The sequence below is a fragment of the Staurois parvus genome, unplaced genomic scaffold (assembly GCF_062004578.1).
Source record: "Staurois parvus isolate SC_StPar_1 unplaced genomic scaffold, SC_StPar_1.0 ptg000570l, whole genome shotgun sequence".
Lineage (NCBI taxonomy): Eukaryota > Metazoa > Chordata > Amphibia > Anura > Ranidae > Staurois > Staurois parvus.
This window is the reverse complement of record NW_028318366.1, coordinates 913,087-933,114: the sequence shown is the minus strand read 5'-3', so window position 1 is coordinate 933,114 and position 20,028 is coordinate 913,087. Positions and strand designations below refer to the sequence as shown.

Below are 20,028 nucleotides of genomic sequence, written 5' to 3'. Positions count from 1 at the left end.
GGATATCACACAGTATAGTCCAGGAGAAAACCCGGCTCCCTCCAATGTGCATCCGGCACCACCCAGTGTAGATGGACCATCGGATTCCTCGTATCCTGAGGGACCTCAGATTGTGCGGGACCGGGCCGGCCTTCCAACAGGGAAGAGCTTCTCCTATACTGAGTGTGGGAAGGGTTTCTGTTCTAAATCCAAACTTAATGTGCATAAAAGATCTCACATGGGGGAGAAGCTGTATTCCTGTCCTGAGTGCGGGAAAAGTTTTTCACAGAAGTCCAGTCTTTACACACATCAGAGATCTCACACGGGAGATAAGCCGTATTCCTGTCCTGAATGTGGGAAATGTTTTTCAAGGAAGTTCAGTCTTCACACACATCAGAGATCTCATACGGGCGAGAAGCCATATTCCTGTCCTGAGTGCGGGAAATGTTTTTCAATGAAGACCCATCTTTACACACATCAGAGATCTCACACGGGAGATAAGCCGTATTCCTGTCCTGAGTGTGGGAAAAGTTTTTCACAGAATTCCAATCTTTACACACATCAGAGATCTCACACGGGAGATAAGCCGTATTCCTGTCCTGAGTGTGGGAAAAGTTTTTCACAGAAGTCCAGTCTTTGCACACATCAGAGATCTCACACGGGGGAGAAGCCACATTCCTGTCCTGAGTGTGGCAAATGTTTTTCAGATAAGTCCAGTCTTTACACACATCAAAGATCTCACACGGGGGAGAAGCCGTATTCCTGTCCTGAGTGTGGAAAGTGTTTTTCAGATAAGTCCAATCTTTACAGACATCAGAGATCTCACACAGGGGAGAGGCCATATTCCTGTCCTGAGTGTGGAAAATCTTTTTCACATAAGTCCAATCTTTACAGACATCAGAGATCTCACGCAGGAGAGAAGCCGTATTTTTGTCCTGAGTGTGGGAAATGTTTTTTACATAAGTCCAGTGTTTACACACATCAAAGATCTCACACAGGGGAGAAGTCGTATTCCTGTCCTGAGTGTGGGCAATGTTTTTCAGTGAAGTCCCATCTTTCAAGACATCAGAGATCTCACATGAGGAGAAGCCACTTCCCTGTCCTGAGTGAGGGAAATGTTTCTCACTGAAGTCCTGTTTTCCTGTACATCAGGGGTCCCACACAACCCTGGAGGTGTATTAGTGCCTTGAGTGCGGGAAATGTCTTCTAGATGAATGTTGCTGGACATCCCAGCTCTCATGTGGGGAAGAAGCACACCCTGATATACACCTCAGATATACTCCATGGCTGATCTTCATCATGGAAGAAACAGTTCATAAGGAGATCAGAGGTCCCCAAAGACATGGATGAAGTGTGGGACCGGGTTGGCCATTGATGGCAGGAGAAGAGTAAAAATGGAGTCCTGCCCTGTGATTGGCTGAGTACATTTTGTGGTGGGAGATTTCACAAACACTTAGAGGTCTGTTTAAAAATAAATATTTCTACCTCCTGTATACCGGACACTTCCACCCCCTTCCTGCCCAGGCCGACTGGTAACTATCAGCACTCTCACACTTTGAATGACAATTACACAGTCATGCAACATTGTACCCAAATTATATTTGTAATTTTTTCACACAAATAGATATTTATTTTGGTGGTATTTAAACACCACTTTTTACCATTTTTTCTTGTTTCTTGTTTTTACAAATAAATGGTCTTTCCTTATAAATGTAGACAAAGGTGTATTCTGCGCCATTTCTTGGGTACAATAACCCCAATCAGTGTCTATGATTCAGTGTGTAGGAGAGTTATAGAGTCTACAAACTATGGGATAGATGTCTGAAAATCCATCATGTCTGATGATGGCAGATCTCATTTCTGAGGACCAAAAACACCAGAACGGTACAAATTGTCAGAACTTTATCTGTGAGGAAATAATCCGTCTACAATTCATGGAAACAGGCGGGATCTGGAATGAAGGAGATTCCCTACTAATTCTCACAAAGTAACCGACATCCCAGTTCTGTATTTGTGATAATTGGAAGACAAAATAAAACACAATAATGTGCAAAAATATATATTTATTAATAATATAAATCAGTACAAAATGGGGATGAAATATAATAGGTGATGATAAATAATAAACAATACAAGATAACAGTACAATGATCTAATCCACAATAATGGGGAGAAATACAATCCAGCAATTACTTCCAAATATTAATGAATTACATCCAACTGTCTGGAAATGTGGTGTAAGAAATCAGTAACTCAGCAACATGTGACAACAGATATACAAATCCCCCCGTGATCTCTCTACACCCAGATATTCAACGCTCAACGTGTACCTTGCCATGACTTGATCTGGAATCCCATACACAGGCCAATCCAATCCGCTTACAATCTGAGATGAAGATGTAATGTTACATGAAGTAGTCTGCCTTGTCATATATATACTGTATACATCCGGATAAACCATTTTGAGTCTAGACCTACTAGCCAGGCACAATCCTTACTCTTCACCAGTTGCCCCACCCAACCTTGCCCAGGTCCACCTCTAACCCCACCCCCAGCCCATCCCCCAACCCTGTCCCTAGCCCTGCCCCCAACCACACCCCCTTAAAGCTTATGAAATTACATTTTTCTTTAGAATAAAGAGTCCAAAATATAAAAAAACTGCAATTATAACTTTATTATGTCAATTTAAACATCACAGCAATAGCTTAATATCAATCGGGTGCAATCAAAATATCAAGTTTTACAGCTTTAAACCTGCAGTGAACATTTTGTATTTCTTTTGTTTATCTCCTGCATCTTTAGTAACTGCAGTAAAGTCTCTTTTAAAGGATGTAAGTTTAGTTTACAGAAGTATAGCATAAGAAAAAGTGCTTATTTTGATGCCAAAAACATGGAATAATAACTGTAAACATGTTGTATTTTTTATCTCCAGCAGAGACCTTAGAGAAGTGCGGCATTAAGAAAAAAGAAAAAAGTGCCTCTATTGATGGCCAAAAAATATTAAATAAAATAAATAACAATAGTAAACATTTTGCATTTTTTATCTCCAGCATCTTATTAAAAGAGAGCTTAGAGAAGTAGTGCATTAAGAAAAAACAAAGAAGTGCGTATTTAGATGCCAAAAAACATGGCATAACAATAGTAACCATTGTAACATAGAGCAGCCATGGTTTGTGTTGTACAGCAGGACCAAGACTTGTGTAATACCCTTTTTCTGATGCAAAATACCACTTCAATGGCTGTGTGTGGATTGCAATCTATTCAATTAAGAAAAAAAAAACACCAAAAAATGATTTTTTGGATGCCAAAAAGCAGTAGGAAGCCAGTTTCACATCAAGATTTGCTATGGTTTTCATTGTACAGCAGGACCAAGACTTGTGTAACGTCCCCTTTCTGATACAAAATACCACTCCAATGGCTGTGTGTGGATTGTAATCTTTTAGTGGTGGTCCATTAACAGCAATCATCAGAAGATCATCCAAAGTCTCCCGTGTCAGTGATGAACGATAGACCGTCTTTATTCTGATTTGGTAGCTATAGCCACGTTCACATGAGGCGGTTGTTGGGGAAGTACGGCACAGAAATTGACCAGAGGGAGTATGTTGCTGAATCTTTCTTTCTGCTGATTCAATCTTTTCAGAGTCTCATTAAAAGAGTCCATTTGGAATGGAGAGTTTGAGGTCAGCCCACTCTGCTTCTAACAGCTCAATTTTGTCTTCAAACTGATTATCAAAAACATGTTTTGCAATTCTGTGCAACTCAGTCCATCCAAAGTTGGGGATGTGAGCTTTGTCTGGCCAAGACACGCTGTTCAATATATGGACAGATTGTACAATATCTGAGGAGAACGAGGAAAGCCTCAAAATGAAATCTCTTTCTGCTTTGGCCAATACAGATTGGCCTATAGACTGAAATTCTGTCAGCAGCTTGAAGGTTGGTCAGCTGCAGCCCATGTCGTTTTCCATCTTCTGTAAACTTACTAAGAAATTCAAGTTCGTTTTTTTCTTTCCCATCAGAAAGATTCTGAAGAGTTTTAGCTGCTTGTTCTAGTTTGTTTTTTACCTGACAGATCATAAGTTCCTTGTTCTGAAGACCCTCTGACAAAGGTTTCAGCTTGCTAGAAAATCGAATAGGAAATGTAAAAGTTTCACAAACGTCATCTGTTTCAGGTCTTTCAGGATGCCTTTAACTTTAGCAGATTCACATGATCCCTCAGATGATATCTGCTCAGAATGGCTCCCTACTGTCTTCCAGTGTTGCAGAAAAGCACGCAAGGCCTCAACTTTGCTGCATAACCAGCGCACTGTGTGTACATCTTTCATTTTCAAGATTTCCTCAAAGTGTCTGCGAGATCTTTACTGGTTGGCAACCCTTCTTGATCCACGTTACAAGGGTCAAGGTGCAGAGCTCATCCAGTCTTCCCAGAGGGAGCAGAGGATGAAACATCCTGAGGACACCTTGAAATTGTGTAACACCTTTCCAGACACTGGGAGGTCACCATTTCCTGGACAACGTGTTTCTGAGGCTTCATTCTGTTAAAGGAAGAGCGGTGGAGAAGGCGGCCAGCTGACCGATTAAACAGTTCTTTAGTCCTCAGCGCCCAGGGCTGTTAGGTTTAAGCACCCATCGGCAGGGTCTGCATCATATGGTGCAGGATTATCTAGGGGCAAGAACAGACTTGGAGACCTTTCCAACTGAGCATCCACTGGGTTACTGGGTCTTGAGGATGGATCACTGGCCAGAACTTGCTCAATATGCCATCAAGCTACTGGCCTGTCCTGCACCCAGCGTGCTTTCCGAACGGACATTCAGTGCTGCTGGAGGTTTTGTGATGGATAAAAGAGTGCGTCTGTCCACAGACTCCGCTGACCAACTGACATTTATCAACATGAATCAATCCTGGATAATTTTTCTATAATTTTTAACAGTTCTCAACTGCAGGGCCCATGACTGCACCCAGCAATAGTAACTGTGAGGGGACACAGTGTTCAGGTACCATCAACACTGAAGGCCACATTTTTCTATACCTGTATGAGAGGTGCATTACATATAATTAGAATTTTTAGAGCCGGGTCCAATCCTGCACTTGTCAAGAATAACTCTGAAGGGTTACAGTGTGAGTCCTGCTGCAGCAGGTTCTATACATTGTACAGATGTGCAACTTTGCAGGTAGTTTAAGGGACCCCCAGGCATGATATTTAAATGAATATTTTTTTTTTTTTACTTTAAGCCAGTGCTTCTCAAATAGTGGGGCGCGCCCCCCGAGGCTCCATCAAGGGGGGTGCGTACAGGGGTGGGCAGAGGGCTGCTGTCTCTTACCTGGCTCCCACGATGATCCATCCAGGAAGCGCTGCTCCTTCCGTCACTCCGGCCACTCCCTCACTCCTGCCGCTCGGCTCTGCCTCCTCACCGGTGATTGGCCGCCAGAACTGTAGCTCAGGAAAGGTACACAGGCGGCCAATCATGGGCGAGGAGGCGGAGCTGAGCGGACCCGCGAAAATCGAGTGAGGGAAAAGCCGGTAAGTGTGCAGTGCAGAGGTGCTGCTGCAACCACATATGCTGGCTGCAGCAGCACCATACTGCAACAGGGGTCAGCAAGTGTCATTGGTGTCAGTGGGAGGAATAGTGCCGCATCATTGGTGTCACTGATACTAATGATGGGGCATTATTCCTCCCACTGACACCAACGATGGGGCACTATTCCTCCCACTGATACCAATGATGGGGCACTATTCCTCCCACTGATACTAATGATGGGGCATTATTCCTCCCACTGACACCAATGATGGGGCACTATTCCTCCCACTGACACCAATGATGGGGCACTATTCCACTGACACCAATGATGGGGCACTATTCCTCCCACTGACACCAATGATGGGGCACTATTCCTCCCACTGACACCAATGATGGGGCACTATTCCTCCCACTGATACCAATGATGGGGCACTATTCCTCCCACTGACACCAATGATGGGGCACTATTCCTCCCACTGACACCAATGATGGGGCATTATTCCTCCCACTGACACCAATGATGGGGCACTATTCCTCCCACTGATACTAATGATGGGGCACTATTCCTCCCACTGACACCAATGATGGGGCACTATTCCTCCCACTGACACCAATGATGGGGCACTATTCCACTGACACCAATGATGGGGCACTATTCCTCCCACTGACACCAATGATGGGGCACTATTCCTCCCACTGACACCAATGATGGGGCACTATTCCTCCCACTGATACCAATGATGGGGCACTATTCCTCCCACTGACACCAATGATGGGGCACTATTCCTCCCACTGACACCAATGATGGGGCATTATTCCTCCCACTGACACCAATGATGGGGCACTATTCCTCCCACTGATACTAATGATGGGGCACTATTTCTCCCACTGACACCAATGATGGGGCACTATTCCTCCCACTGACACTAATGATGGGGCACTATTCCTCCCACTGACACCAATGATGGGGCACTATTCCTACTTATAACAATTTTATAGACAAATGATACTATTTACAGTCGCGCGGGGGGGCGCAAAATGTTTTCTTCTTCCTAGGGGGGGCATGACAGAAAATAATTGAGAAGCACTGCTTTAAGCAATGAAAAATAACTGCCCCTTTAAAAACTGTACTATTAGAATTTATTTCCCACTGATTCATGTCCATCAGGGCAGTACCCGAGTCCCCATACCACTTTTATTGCTGACACCTAGCATATAATCCTTCTAAATGGGCACTTTTGAATTTTCAAGTTTGAGTCCCATAGGTTCGATGTTGGCGGCAAACGTTTGGTCTGTTCGAATGTTCTAACATGAACTGAACCGGAGGGTGTTCAGCCCATCACTAGTGATACACTAGAAGTGCAGAGAGAGAGCACACAGAGCAGATCACACAAAACCCAACATACGGGGTATATTGGGGAATGTGAGGGCACAGTATGGATAACAAGACACAGCACAACAAAATAGTCCACCAGGTAGCAATGTAATACCACATAGATAGTCCATGTAGGATGGCCAAGCAAAATGGAGAACCAGTACACCAGGCCACCAGACGGTATGGCAAGGGGAATGTACCCAGCCCACAGGGTGAATACAGCGTAGCAGTGGTTAAGTCCAGCACACTAGGCAGGGATCTAGGCGGACCAGGGTAGGATGTAGCAAGGGTCAAATCCAGCTGATACAGCAGGGATCCGGGCAGACAAGTGGTTGAGTCCAGCACAGGGCAGGGATCCGGGCAGACAAGTGGTTGAGTCCAGCACAAGGCAGGGATCTGGGCAAACAAGTGGTTGAGTCCAGCACAGGGCAGGGATCTGGGCAGACAAGTGGTTGAGTCCAGCACATGGCAGGGATCTGGGCAGACAAGTGGTTGAGTCCAGCACAGGGCAGGGATCTGGGCAGACATGTGGTTGAGTCCAGCACAGGGCAGGGATCTGGGCAGACAAGTGGTTGAGTCCAGCACAGGGCAGGGATCTGGGCAGACAAGTGGTTGAGTCCAGCACAGGGCAGGGATCTGGGCAGACATGTGGTTGAGTCCAGCACAGGGCAGGGATCTGGGCAGACAAGTGGTTTAGTCCAGCACAGGGCAGGGATCTGGGCAGACAAGTGGTTGAGTCCAGCACAGGGCAGGGATCTGGGCAGACAAGTGGTTGAGTCCAGCACAGGGCAGGGATCTGGGCAGACATGTGGTTGAGTCCAGCACAGGGCAGGGATCTGGGCAGACAAGTGGTTGAGTCCAGCACAGGGCAGGGATCTGGACAGACATGTGGTTGAGTCCAGCACAGGGCAGGGATCTGGGCAGACAAGTGGTTGAGTCCAGCACAGGGCATGGATCTGGACAGACAAGTGGTTTAGTCCAGCACAGGGCAGGGATCTGGGCAGACAAGTGGTTGAGTCCAGCACAGGGCAGGGATCTGGGCAGACATGTGGTTGAGTCCAGCACAGGGCAGGGATCTGGGCAGGCAAGTTGTTGAGTCCAGCACAGGGCAGGGATCTGGGCAGACAAGTGGTTTAGTCCAGCACAGGGCAGGGATCTGGGCAGACAAGTGGTTTAGTCCAGCACAGGGCTGGGATCTGGGCAGACATGTGGTTGAGTCCAGCACAGGACAGGGATCTGGACAGACAAGGGGCTAAGTCAGCACAGTATAGGGAACTGGACAGAAAAGTGGGGTGATTCAAGCACAGGGCAGAGACCAGGGCAGCATGGTATGGCACATCAAGGGTATAGACTGGCAAACTGCAGCAATCGGATCCAGCAGCCACTTAGTCCAGAGTCCAGGCACTATGAGGGATGAGCAGCAATAGACACAACATAGGTTCAGGGACTCACCAGTCAACAGAAGTCCAGGCAGCTTGGCAGGGAACAGGAGGTCTGGTGGGCAGAGGTTCTTCATATGCACATCATGGGTCCTCAGAAGGCTGTGTGTCCTGCCCCAGCATCTGGGCCACACAGACAGACGCTGCCAGAAGATCAGAGAGTAGAGCAGAGTCCCAGTGTCCAGGAAGCTATCTGTCTCAGCAATTCTGTGCACCAGGTAACCTCTTTCTAGGAAGACATGCAGCCCTCAGTCCTGTGTGTCCATCACAGAAGTAAACTCAGAAACGTCTGACCCTTTCTGCCAGCATAGGGTTATTATATTGTCCTTTGAGTTCAGCCAAGCCTTAAGCATCCAAACCTGCTGCTGGCCCATCTGGCTTTATCCAGCTACAGGACACAATGCTGTCTGTGCTTCAACAAACAACACACAAAAAAATATATATTTCTTCCCTCCGCTACAACCCCTGCCCCTTCCAAACATGTACCAGCAAGAGGCCTCAACATGCCTCTGCAAGGTACATGTCCCAGTTCAGCAGCAAAACTACAAAAGTATCCATGGGATGGCTTTTCATCTGAGGGCCACATGGTTATTAATGCTCGTTCCAGCAGGACATCACTTTGGGGTATGGAAGCGGTTGGCTTAGGGACACACTTGAAGTGCTGGGAGGATAATTTGATCCACTAACATTATCTCTACAGAGAGACTCTGCTTTGGCTGCGGACAAACCGGTCACTGCCAGGCCAGCTGCCCTGTTAGAAAAAGACTCTCAGGTCCACCTCTCCCAAGCTGGTGCACTATGTGGATATGTACCAAGCTTCTGAAGAAATTCCACTCCAACCCCAGCCCTCTGGTCACCCTTGGACCACCCATGCTACAGATGTGGATAACCCAGGCATCTCCAGGCTAGATGCCCAAGGAACTTCACCCTCCCCAGAATCAAAACACCTGCCCTGATCCCAGTGTATTTCTGGTGCCAGAAGGAAAGAGCCTTTCACCATCTTAAAGTGAATTGATGCTTCCAACAACAACTGGTGCCCTTCTAGTTTATGGAGTCCAGCCACTTACCCCAAGATAAGGCAGCAGCAGTTACAGGAGCTCTGCATAGATGTACAAAAAGTCGTTGGTTTCTGTGATACAGGTGCTTTCCTGACCATCATTGATCCCTGTGAGGTGAATTCTACAGGGAATTTCTTCTGTTGGGGTAATGGCAGGACTTTCTTTTGACATTCTCCAAGGGAATGACCTGTGAGAATTTAATAGTCTGTTTCTAAGGAGTGTGACCCAGAGCGCTAGGAGTAGAACACAAGTCTGGGACAGGCGTGATGCAAGATGCAAATTCATCACGGATCTACCCTATTAACTATGTAAAGGCTCAGGTCAATCCCACCAACACCCCAAGGTTTAGGGGAGGACCTCTTGGTTTGGAAAACAGGTGGAGACATAAAGGAAGAGCACCCCAGACTTGATGCTGTAGATGGAGACAGCGAGGTCACATGCAGGCTAATTGTCCCAAGAGTTGTAGGTAGAGGTCCAACTTTACAGTCACGACTGGAACACATCTCACAGCCGTCCTTCCGGGATGTCCGGAGTGCACTCCACTAGGTAAATGATAAGCTGACTTTGGCGTGCATGTGCGATAGCCCGTCGGAGGCCCATCTCCATGACTACTCCAGCGTGCCGTCGCCTTACTGCGCATGTGCGATAGCCCGTCGGAGGCCCATCTCCATGACTACTCCAGCGTGCCGTCGCCTCACTGCGCATGTGCGATAGCCCATCGGAGGCCCATCTCCATGACTACTCCAGCGTGCCGTCACCTCACTGCACATGTACGATAGCCCATTGGAGGCCCATCTCCATGACTACTCCAGCGTGCCGTCGCCTCACTCCGCATGTGCGATAGCCCGTCGGAGGCCCATCTCCATGACTACTCCAGCGTGCCACCGCCTCACTGCGCATGTGCGATAGCCCATCAGAGGCCCATCTCCATGACTACTCCAGCGTGCCGTCGCCTCACTGCGCATGTGCGATAGCCTGTTGGAGGCCCATCTCCATGACTACTCCAGCGTGCCATCGCCTCATTGCACATGCGCCCCCACAGCCACGCACCTATTGGCGTGCATTCCAATTCACCTCCAGAAGCTATATTTGGCAATGGCAGCACTTGATCTCCCTCTGCTGCCAGTATAGTAACACTACTCATGAATACTCCATACATCTAAAGACAAAGATCTGCCCAATGACCCCACTGACAGCCCACACAAAGCAAGGACATTCTGGCTGCCATTGAAATGTATGTGTATACCTACTTTGTGTTCACATTTATCTCCATGGAAAGAAGCCAACAATTGAGGAAACAGCAGGCTTTATCCAAAGGAATTATGTATTCAGTTCATTCATTTTTACTTTTTATACATTGTGCTGATCCAACAATATTATCCCCATGAACCCCAATGCAGCATTCCCAATATGTCATTATTTATTATATGGGGATATATATATATACACAGACTATATGACCTCCTCATGTATATATTACACTGCCCTGCGTTTCTTACAGCTTTAATGCCGGTGAATGTTTCTAATGTCTTTTACTATACTTCTTGATGTGTAATGTATTGTTGCTTGTGTGAGCATGTTGTGATGTCACCTTTGTCCCGCCTCCATTCCTGGGACTGCCCAACCCAAGTGGGAGGGTCCAACCTCTGTCCCAGGGTATATATTGAAGAGGGCTGTCATTGCAAGTCAGCTCTGATGAAGAAGGGACTCCCTTCGAAACGCGTCAGCCTGACTCTGAGAACCTTCCCTCGTGTTTAGACTCGCGCTGGTCTCTGATTGGTCAAGTCTCACTAAGGACTTTACACGCTTGTTATACTTCTCTGTTTGTGAGGATATTTTCACATCCAATAAAATCACATTTTACTGAGGTAATGCACAAGGTTGGTGTGCTTTTTGTTTCGCTTTCCAGTATTGGTGGGACTTCCCCAGCCTTGTTTAGAGCCGCACAACCTTTGATGCCTTGGTGGGGAATTTCTTCAAGTTCCGGGTCCATCTATCCACCCTTGTTCTGGGCCATAGAGGGCAGGAGGGGTTGTTTTGTGTTTACACCCGCAGTCCCATTACTCCAGTCACTTTCCGGGACGTTACCATCCCCCATTATTATCACTGTCCCAGCCCTTTCCATCTGTGGGAGGAGCTGAGTCTCCACCTCCTCATTAACACTGGGAGGCCTATAACAAACTCCAATGATGACCTTTGTAGTACCGCCCCCCATGTGCAGTTCCACCCATAATCCTTCAGCCTCATCACACTCTCCATCATCTAGGTCCTCTTTCACACTCGCTCTGAGATCACTTCTCACATAGAGACAGACACCACCACCTTTCCTATTTCCCCCGTCTCTCCGAAAGAGAACCTAGCCAGGAATATGAATGGCCCAGTCATGTGAGGAATGAAGCCAAGATTCAGCAATACCAATTCAATCCTAGTTCTCTTCATGCACCAAACCTTCCAACTCACCTATTGTGCTGGGCAGACTTCTGGCATTGGGGAACAAACACTTTCATTCACTGACACCTTGTTCATTCACCGACACCTTCTTCATTCACTGCCACCTTGTCCATTCACCGACACCTTGTTCATTCACTGACACCTTGTTCACACGGATTTTGTGTATTTTTTATTTTCATACAAATGGTACCAATTCCACTGGTTGTAACACCAACAAGTACTGACCCCTGTCTGATCTGTCTACCCCGTTAAAACTGAATTCTCCCTCCCCCCTCCACCCTAGTTTATATACTCATCCAGCCTTCCCATAAAACCCTCCCCCAGCACAGCAGACCCCCTTCCATTTATGTGCAGACCATCTCTAGCATATACAGTGAAGGAAATGTGTATTTGCTCCCCGGCTGATGTTGAATGTTCGCCCCTCACACAGAAATGATCGGTCTAACAATGGAATGTTCGCCCCTCACACAGAAATGATCGGTCTAACAATGGAATGTTCGGTGTAACACTGAGAGACAGAATACAACAACAAATTCAGCAGAAATGCGTCTAACAAATGATGACTGATCTGCATGTTCATGAGGGAAAGAAGGATTTGATCCCCTTCACAAAACATGACTTAGTACTTGGTGGCCAATCCCTTGTTGGCAATCAGGTCAGATGTATCCTGGAGTTGGCCCCCAGGTTCGCACACATCTCAGAAGGGATTTTGGCCCACTCCTCTTGGCAGATCCTCTCCAAGTCATTAAGGTTTGGTGGCTGATGTTTGGCAACTCAAACTTTCAGCTCCCTCCACAGATTTTCAATCGGATGAAGGTGTGGGGACTGGCTAGGCCACTCCAGGACCGTAATGTGCTTCTTCTTGAGCCGCTCCTTTGTTGCCTTGGCCGTGTGTTTTGGGTCATTGTCATGCTGGAACACCCATCCACGACCCATTTTCAATGCCTTGGCTGAGGGAAGAAGGTTCTCACCCAAGATTTGATGGTACATTGCCCCGTCCATCGTCCCTTTGATGCGGTGCAGTTGTTCTGTCCCCTTAGCAGAAAAACACCCCCAAAGCAGAATGTTTCCACCACCATGTTTCACAGTTGGGATGGTGTTCTTGGGCTCATAGGCAGCATTCCTCCTCCTCCAAACACGGCGAGTTGAGTTGATGCAAAAGAGCTGGATGTTGGTCTCCTCTGACCACAACACTTTCCACCAGTCCTCCTCTGCATCATTCAGATGTTCAGTGGCAGACTTCAGACGGGCCAGGACATGTGCTTTCTTGAGCAGAGGGACCTTGCAGGCACTGCAGGATTTCAGTCCTTGTCGGCGTAGTGTGTTACCAATTGTTTTCTTGGTGACTGCGGTCCCAGCTGCCTGGAGATCATTGACAAGATCCTCACGTGTAGTTCTGGGGTGATTCCTCACTGTTCTCATTATCATTGACACTCCACGAGGTGAGATCTTGCATGGTGCACCAGACCTAGGGAGACTGACACTTGTTTTGTGTTTCTTCCATTTGTGAATGATTGCACCAACTGTTGTCACCTTCTCACCAAGCTGCTTGGACATAGTTTGGTAGCCCAGTCCAGCCTTGTGTAGGTCTACAATCTTGTCCCTGACATCCTTGGACAGCTCTTTGGTCTTTGCCATGGTGGAGAGTTTGGAATCTGATGGTTTGATTGCTCCTGAGGACAGGTGTCTTTTATACAGGTAACACAATGAGATTAGCAGAACTCCCTTTAAAAGACTGCTTCTAATCTCAGCTTGTTACCTGTATGAAAGACACCTGGGAGCCAGAAATCCTGCTGAATGATAGGGGATCAAATCCTTCTTTCCCTCATGAACATGCAGATCAGTCATCATTTGTTAGACGCATTTCTGCTGAATTTGTTGTTGTATTCTGTCTCTCAGTGTTACACCGAACATTCCATTGTTAGACCGATCATTTCTGTGTGAGGGGCGAACATTCCATTGTTAGACCAATCATTTCTGTGTGAGGGGCAAACATTCAACATCAGCAGGGGAGAAAATACACATTTCCTTCACTGTAGGCTGCACCCCAAAAGTCAGCCCAGTGCTCTAGGTCAGGACTACATTTTTATTCTTCTCCTGCAATCAATGGTCAACACGGTCCCACACTTCATCCATGTCTTTGGGGCCTCTGATCTCCTTATGAACTGTTTCTTCCATGATGAAGATCAGCAATGGAATATATCTGATGTGTATATCAGGGTGTGCTTCTTCCCCACATGAGAGCTGGGATGTCCAGCAACATTCATCTAGAAGACATTTCCCGCACTCAAGGCACTAATATACCTCCAGGGTTTTGTGGGACCCCTGATGTACAGGAAGACAGGACTTCAGTGAGGAACATTTCCCTCACTCAGGACAGGAAAATGGCTTCTCCCCCGTGTGTAATCTCTCATGTCTGTGAAGATTGGACTTATCTGAAAAACATTTTCCACACTCAGGACAGGAATATGGCTTCTCCCCCGTGTGAGATCTCTGATGTTTACGAAGACTGGACTTCTGTGAAAAACATTTCCCGCACTCAGGACAAAAATACGGCTTCTCCCTCGTGTGAGATCTCTGATGTTTATGAAGACTGGACTTCTCTGAAAAACATTGTCCGCACTCAAGACAGGAATATGGCTTCTCCCCCGTGTGAGATCTCTGATGTTTATGAAGACCAGACTTCTCTGAAAAACATTTCCCGCACTCAGGACAGGAATACGGCTTCTCGCCCGTGTGAGATCTTTGATGTGTGTAAAGATTGGACTTCACTGAAAAACATTTCCAACACTCTGGACAGGAATATGACTTTTCCCCCGTGTGAGATCTCTGATGTGTGTGAAGATTGGACTTCCGTGAAAAACATTTCCCACACTCAGGACAGGAATATGGCTTTTCCCCCGTGTGAGATCTTTTGTGCACATTAAGATCAGATTTAGATTGGAAACATTTCCCGCACTCAGTACAGGAGAAGCTCTTCCCTGTTGGAAGGCCAGCCCGGTCCCGCACAGTCTGAGGTTCCTCAGGATACGAGGAATCCGATGGTCCATCTACACTGGGTGGTGCTGGATGGACATTGGAGGGAGCCGGGTTTTCTCCTGGACTATACTGTGTGATGTCCTCATCTTCTACTTTCCAGTCTGGAGACAAAGTGAGACAATCCTCGGAGGTTTTCCTCATCTCCCGGCCATGGACTAAAATACAAAGACAAAGAGGATTACTAGACAGGAGCTGATTGGTTCCCCCAAACCAGGACTCCGCCCACATCAGGCAGCTTGGTCTCTGAGGAGCTTACAATTCCACCCTCAAGGGAACTAGGAAATGGCTCCTCTGATCTCCTACCAGGTCATTTCTTTATTCATGGACCTTAGTCAGAGAGTGAGGAAACAATCAGAACTGTCTTTTATAGGAGGGACAGTGATGAGGGGTTTATAGGACGAGGGTCCCCACCCCCTCTATCACTCATCGCCATCTTCCCAACACAAGAAGTACTGCACTTCCTTATTTAGTCCATGATTTAGTCATGAAGAACAGCGGGGCTGAGCCCCACCAAACGTCAGAGAGTGAGGATGGGGGGAGAACAACCAAGATGAAGACTGGACTGATCCTGAAGACCACCATCATTGGGGTATTGACTCCTCCCTCATTATCACTTTCTGTTTAAGGGTCCAAAGTTGGAGGATGTTATCACATTATTATCACCATGTAAAAGTCTGTGCTCCAATCACATCATCCAATATAAAATGTCCAGCTGGGAGGAAATGGGGGGAACAAAAGAGAATCCATATTATGTGTATATATAGCAGTGGGGGGAGGGGGGAAAGCAGGAGTCTGGACTATGGAATGTACAACATGGAGTATATAGTGCAGGGGTCAGGAGTATGTAATGTACTACATAGAGTATATAGTGCAGGGGTCAGGACTATGGAATGTACAACATAGAGTATATAGTGCAGGGGTCAGGAGTATGTAATGTACAACATGGAGTATATAGTGCAGGGGTCAGGAGTATGTAATGTACAACATAGAGTATATAGTGCAGGGGTCAGGAGTATGTAATGTACAACACAGAGTATATAGTGCAGGGGTCAGGAGTATGTAATGTACAACATAGAGTATATAGTGCAGGGGTCAGGAGTATGTAATGTACAACATAGAGTATATAGTGCAGGGGTCAGGAGTATGTAATGTACAACACAGAGTATATAGTGCAGGGGTCAGGAGTATGTAATGTACAACATAGAGTATATAGTGCAGGGGTCAGGAGTATGTAATGTACAACATGGAGTATATAGTGTATTTAGTGTTCATGACCCACCTGTGCTGATCTCTGTAGGAGTGTCCTCCTCTATAAATGTCCCCGTTATTCCATCCTCCTCTATAGACTGCTGATCATCCCTCACATACACCTCTTCTTCTTCTGCTTTAATCTCAACTTTTATATCTATCAGATCTTCACCCTAAACCAAGAAAATTAGAAATTTCACATAATATATAAATATAAGCTAACATGAAAAATCCAAATATTATCTCCACAAGTCCATGTTCTAGATGCTCCATCCCACCAACCTTGTAATAGTGAGGGATGGTGTGACCTTCCTGTGTGGAATCCTGGGAATACAGAGGACGGGGACATCTCTCTGGTGGGTTCCTGGTATTAGGTGGCTCCATCATATCCTTGTGTCCTTCTGAAAACTCCTCCATCACTCCATACTCCTCATCCTCCTCTTTATACTCTTCTTTAACATCAATATTATCATCCCCGAGGATTCCACTCTAAATGCATAATACAAAACCCATCAATGGTAACAATGCAGATAATGTACAGATCCTAATGATACTATCAGTGATTGTTCCTCATCTACCTGATGATGGTGAGGGATGGTGTGACCTTCCTGTGTGGAATCCCGGGAATACAGAGGATGGGGACATCTCTCTGGTGGGTTCCTGTAGCTGGATGACTCCACCATGGTGTCCTCGTACAGATCTTTGTGTTCTCTTAGAAGCTCTGACTCCTCCATCCCCCCATCCTCATCCTCCTCCTCTTTTATCTCTTCTTTAACCTCAACTTTAGGATCTCTCAGGTTTCCACTCTGAATATATAATAAAAATGACATCAATGGTAACAATGCAGAGAATGTACAGATCCTAATGATACTGATAATGATCAGTGATTGGAGAATATCCCAGAATTCCCAGCACCGCTCACCTCTCCTGTCAGCAGCTCCATCATCTGCTTGGTGACTTCTAGAATCTTCTGCATGTTGTGTCTCTCAGGGTTTAGGGAGTCACATGGAGGCACTGTGATGGTCATATGATCACCTGACTTCAGAAGAGGAAATCTCTGTATTGAGGAACCAATAGGAATATCATGTTAGACTCCCAGAATCCTCCTCACCTCTCCGGTCAGGTCTGTGTATTATTAATAGAGATAAGAGAGATGTCATGTGACCTCCCAGAATCCTCCTCACCTCTCCGGTCAGCAGGTAGATGATCTCCAGGGTGAGGTTTAGTATCTTCTCAGTCATGTGACTCCGGTCCTCCTCCATCCTCATTGGTGCCATCATGTGATCTATACAGGTCTCCTTGTAGACGGATAACTTTGGGAAATGAAAGCAAGAATGATTTGGATGGTATTGGTCACACAATAATAGGATGTGGATGTGAGGGGGGAATAGGAGGGTTGATGGACATTGAAGAACTACTCCCCCCATGGGAACACATTTTGTTTGGACTGTTTAGTGTTTACTACAATTTTGAGGTCCGGGGCCCCTTTTCTCTGTTGGGTTTGTTTGGTCTCTGAACTGGTTTTGATGAGCTTTAGATCTGCAGACAAGGAATGATAAATCTGATCCTTCCTTTGACTAGTTTGCTCTGAGGCAGTGCTGTGAGGTCAATGTCGGCTCATCATGCAGGGATGGTCACTTTACATCACCCGACGCCCGGGACATGTAGTTCTGGGTGCCGGGCAAGTATTGTTTTTATTCTTTATTCCTGCTGTGGGCAAGCCACAGGGCTCTCCTTTCAGGTGCCAGCCTCTGCCACCCCATCTGTGTGAACCTCCCCTGTACCTACTATGCTTCTCTGGCTCTGCTTGCCCATCTGTGGGCACAGTTCAGCGGGTGCCAGAGGGTAGAGGGGACAGATGTCAGGGCTCTGTCCTTGGCAGAGGTGTTAGGAGACCTGGCAACCCTGCCAGTACCTTGCATGGCCGCAGAAGTTCACATTGGCTCAAATTTGGTGGCAAACTACCTTTATAAGGAAGCCCTACACTAGTCTCAAGTGCTGGTTGATCTTTGGCTCCCCAGTACCTTGTTCCTGTTCTACTGTTATTTCCTGTTCCTGTGCTACTGTGATTTCCTGTTACCGACTCGGCTTGCTCCTGGACCTGTCTTCTCTGCTTAAACCCTGACTTGACCTCTGCTGGCTAACGGATATTCTCTCTTGCTCCTCTGTGTATGACTTTGGCTTGGCTAACGGATATTCTCTCTCCTGCTCCTCTGTGTATGATCTCGGCTATCCCATCTGACTATGTCTGTTCTGATCTCCACCCAGTACCAGATCTTGGCTTTCAACCGGCTATCCAGTAATCCTGTTCCCCGGAAGGGCTTTCATACCTCACACAGGCACCACCTGTCTGCAGACCTCATCTCAGTGCATCAGCTGTGCTCCTGGGGGGACCACCAATAAGCACTCCTACAGGTGACCTGTGCCACTTTGGTCCTGACTCCTTGCTGTCCCACTCTCAGGGGAGTCTGGAACTTAGCCGCAAGGGAAGCCCTCTCTCCATTGGCATCTCTCACCAGGTACGTGACAGTATCAATCAGCCATTATGTCTGAGGCCGAGAGAGGTGCTTCTGCATTAGAGGCCTTGTGCCAACAGATGACGGCACTTACGCAAGTGGTCAAGGATCTGCAGGAGGAATATTTTCAGCTGGAGGGACATCTTCATTCGCTCACTACTGCTGTGACTTCTGCAGACCAGAATCCATTGCCTAGTCCTATCCCTACAGTGGCACCAGCCAGTTCGCTTTCCACTGTTACACCCGCTGTGGTACTACTCAGGGTTACCATTCCGGAACGCTTCCTGGGGACCGACGTAAATTCCGAGCCTTCAAGAATGCTTGTGAGTTGTATTTTGCACTGCAACCCAGGACCTTCTCACTTGAGGCAGTTACAGTGGGGTTCATCATTTCTGTCATATCTGACGAACCTCAATCATGGGCACACAGCTTACTGGAACAAAAAGAACCAGCGCTAAACTCAGTGATCACATTCGTTGAAGCCATGGCAGCTCTTTATGATGACCCCCAGAGGACCTCTACTGCTGAATCCACCCTTCATGCTCTACAACAAGGCCGACGGCATGTGGAGGACTACATTGTGGAATTCCGCAAATGGTCCGCCAATACCGGGTTGAATGACGCAGCCCTAAAATACCAGTTCCATCTAGGTCTGTCTGAGTCCCTCAAGGACTAATTAGCTAGGGTGGAGTCTCCCTCCTCCTTGGAGAATCTAATTCAACTCGCTACCTAATTGGATCAACGGCTACAGGAGAGACATTCTGAACATACCCAGACCCTTTGCCAAGGGTTTTGCCAAGGGTTCCAAGACCAGTGGATTCTGTCCCTATTTCTCCGCCTATCAGCACTCCTGAAGTAAAACCCATGCTAATTGGCCTTCTCTGACCTGCCTTATCTCCAGAGGAAAGATTACGCAGACGGCAAGGCAACCTATGCCTTTACTGCGGGGCTGTCATGGATCCACACCGCACACACATGCCCACGGCGCCTAGCTAACTGAGGTGTGGACGTCCGGCCATGACTTGGGGTAAAGAGGGAATGAGGGGTCTTACTTTGAGCATATAAGACTGGCCATGATACGCATTCACAGCCTGCACTGCATCTGGCCACTACTAGAGGGAGACTCCACTCCAATCCAGCTGGCTGACCACACACAGGCAGATACAAATCTTATACACAATCTGGTGCAATCTAAGGGTTGGGGAGCAGTCTAGCAATTGGCAAACACTTCTAGCATTCCTCCAGCTATCCTACAAGCTAGAACCCCGGAGTGAATGACGATTCCACTGTCCACACCCCCCCACACCAGTCACACAACAAACGGTAGCTTGCCACCATCCAACAGTTTGTCGGCAGACTGGTCTGCTGGGCCACCACACACACAGATCTCTGTCTGGCAGATCTGC

The 20,028-nt window shown here is 47.1% G+C and overlaps 2 protein-coding genes across 2 annotated transcripts in view; one reads left to right on the top strand and one right to left on the bottom strand.

The window, feature by feature from the left end:
* The window catches only part of LOC149450582 (uncharacterized), a 122,624-nt gene that overhangs the window by 60,650 nt on the left and 41,946 nt on the right, over positions 1 to 20,028 (top strand). The window contains exon 3 of the mRNA XM_089691706.1: positions 35 to 942. Within this exon, the coding sequence (XP_089547832.1) occupies positions 35 to 942 (908 nt within the window). The remainder of the gene's footprint in view (positions 1 to 34; positions 943 to 20,028) is intronic.
* On the bottom strand, positions 3,627 to 18,771 carry LOC149450584 (uncharacterized). Its single transcript, XM_089691696.1, has 4 exons — positions 18,701 to 18,771; positions 14,191 to 14,730; positions 3,960 to 4,096; positions 3,627 to 3,817 (listed from the first exon to the last, which is right to left on the bottom strand). The coding sequence occupies exons 1-4, from the start codon at positions 18,769 to 18,771 to the stop codon at positions 3,627 to 3,629; spliced, it is 939 nt and encodes a 312-aa protein (XP_089547822.1).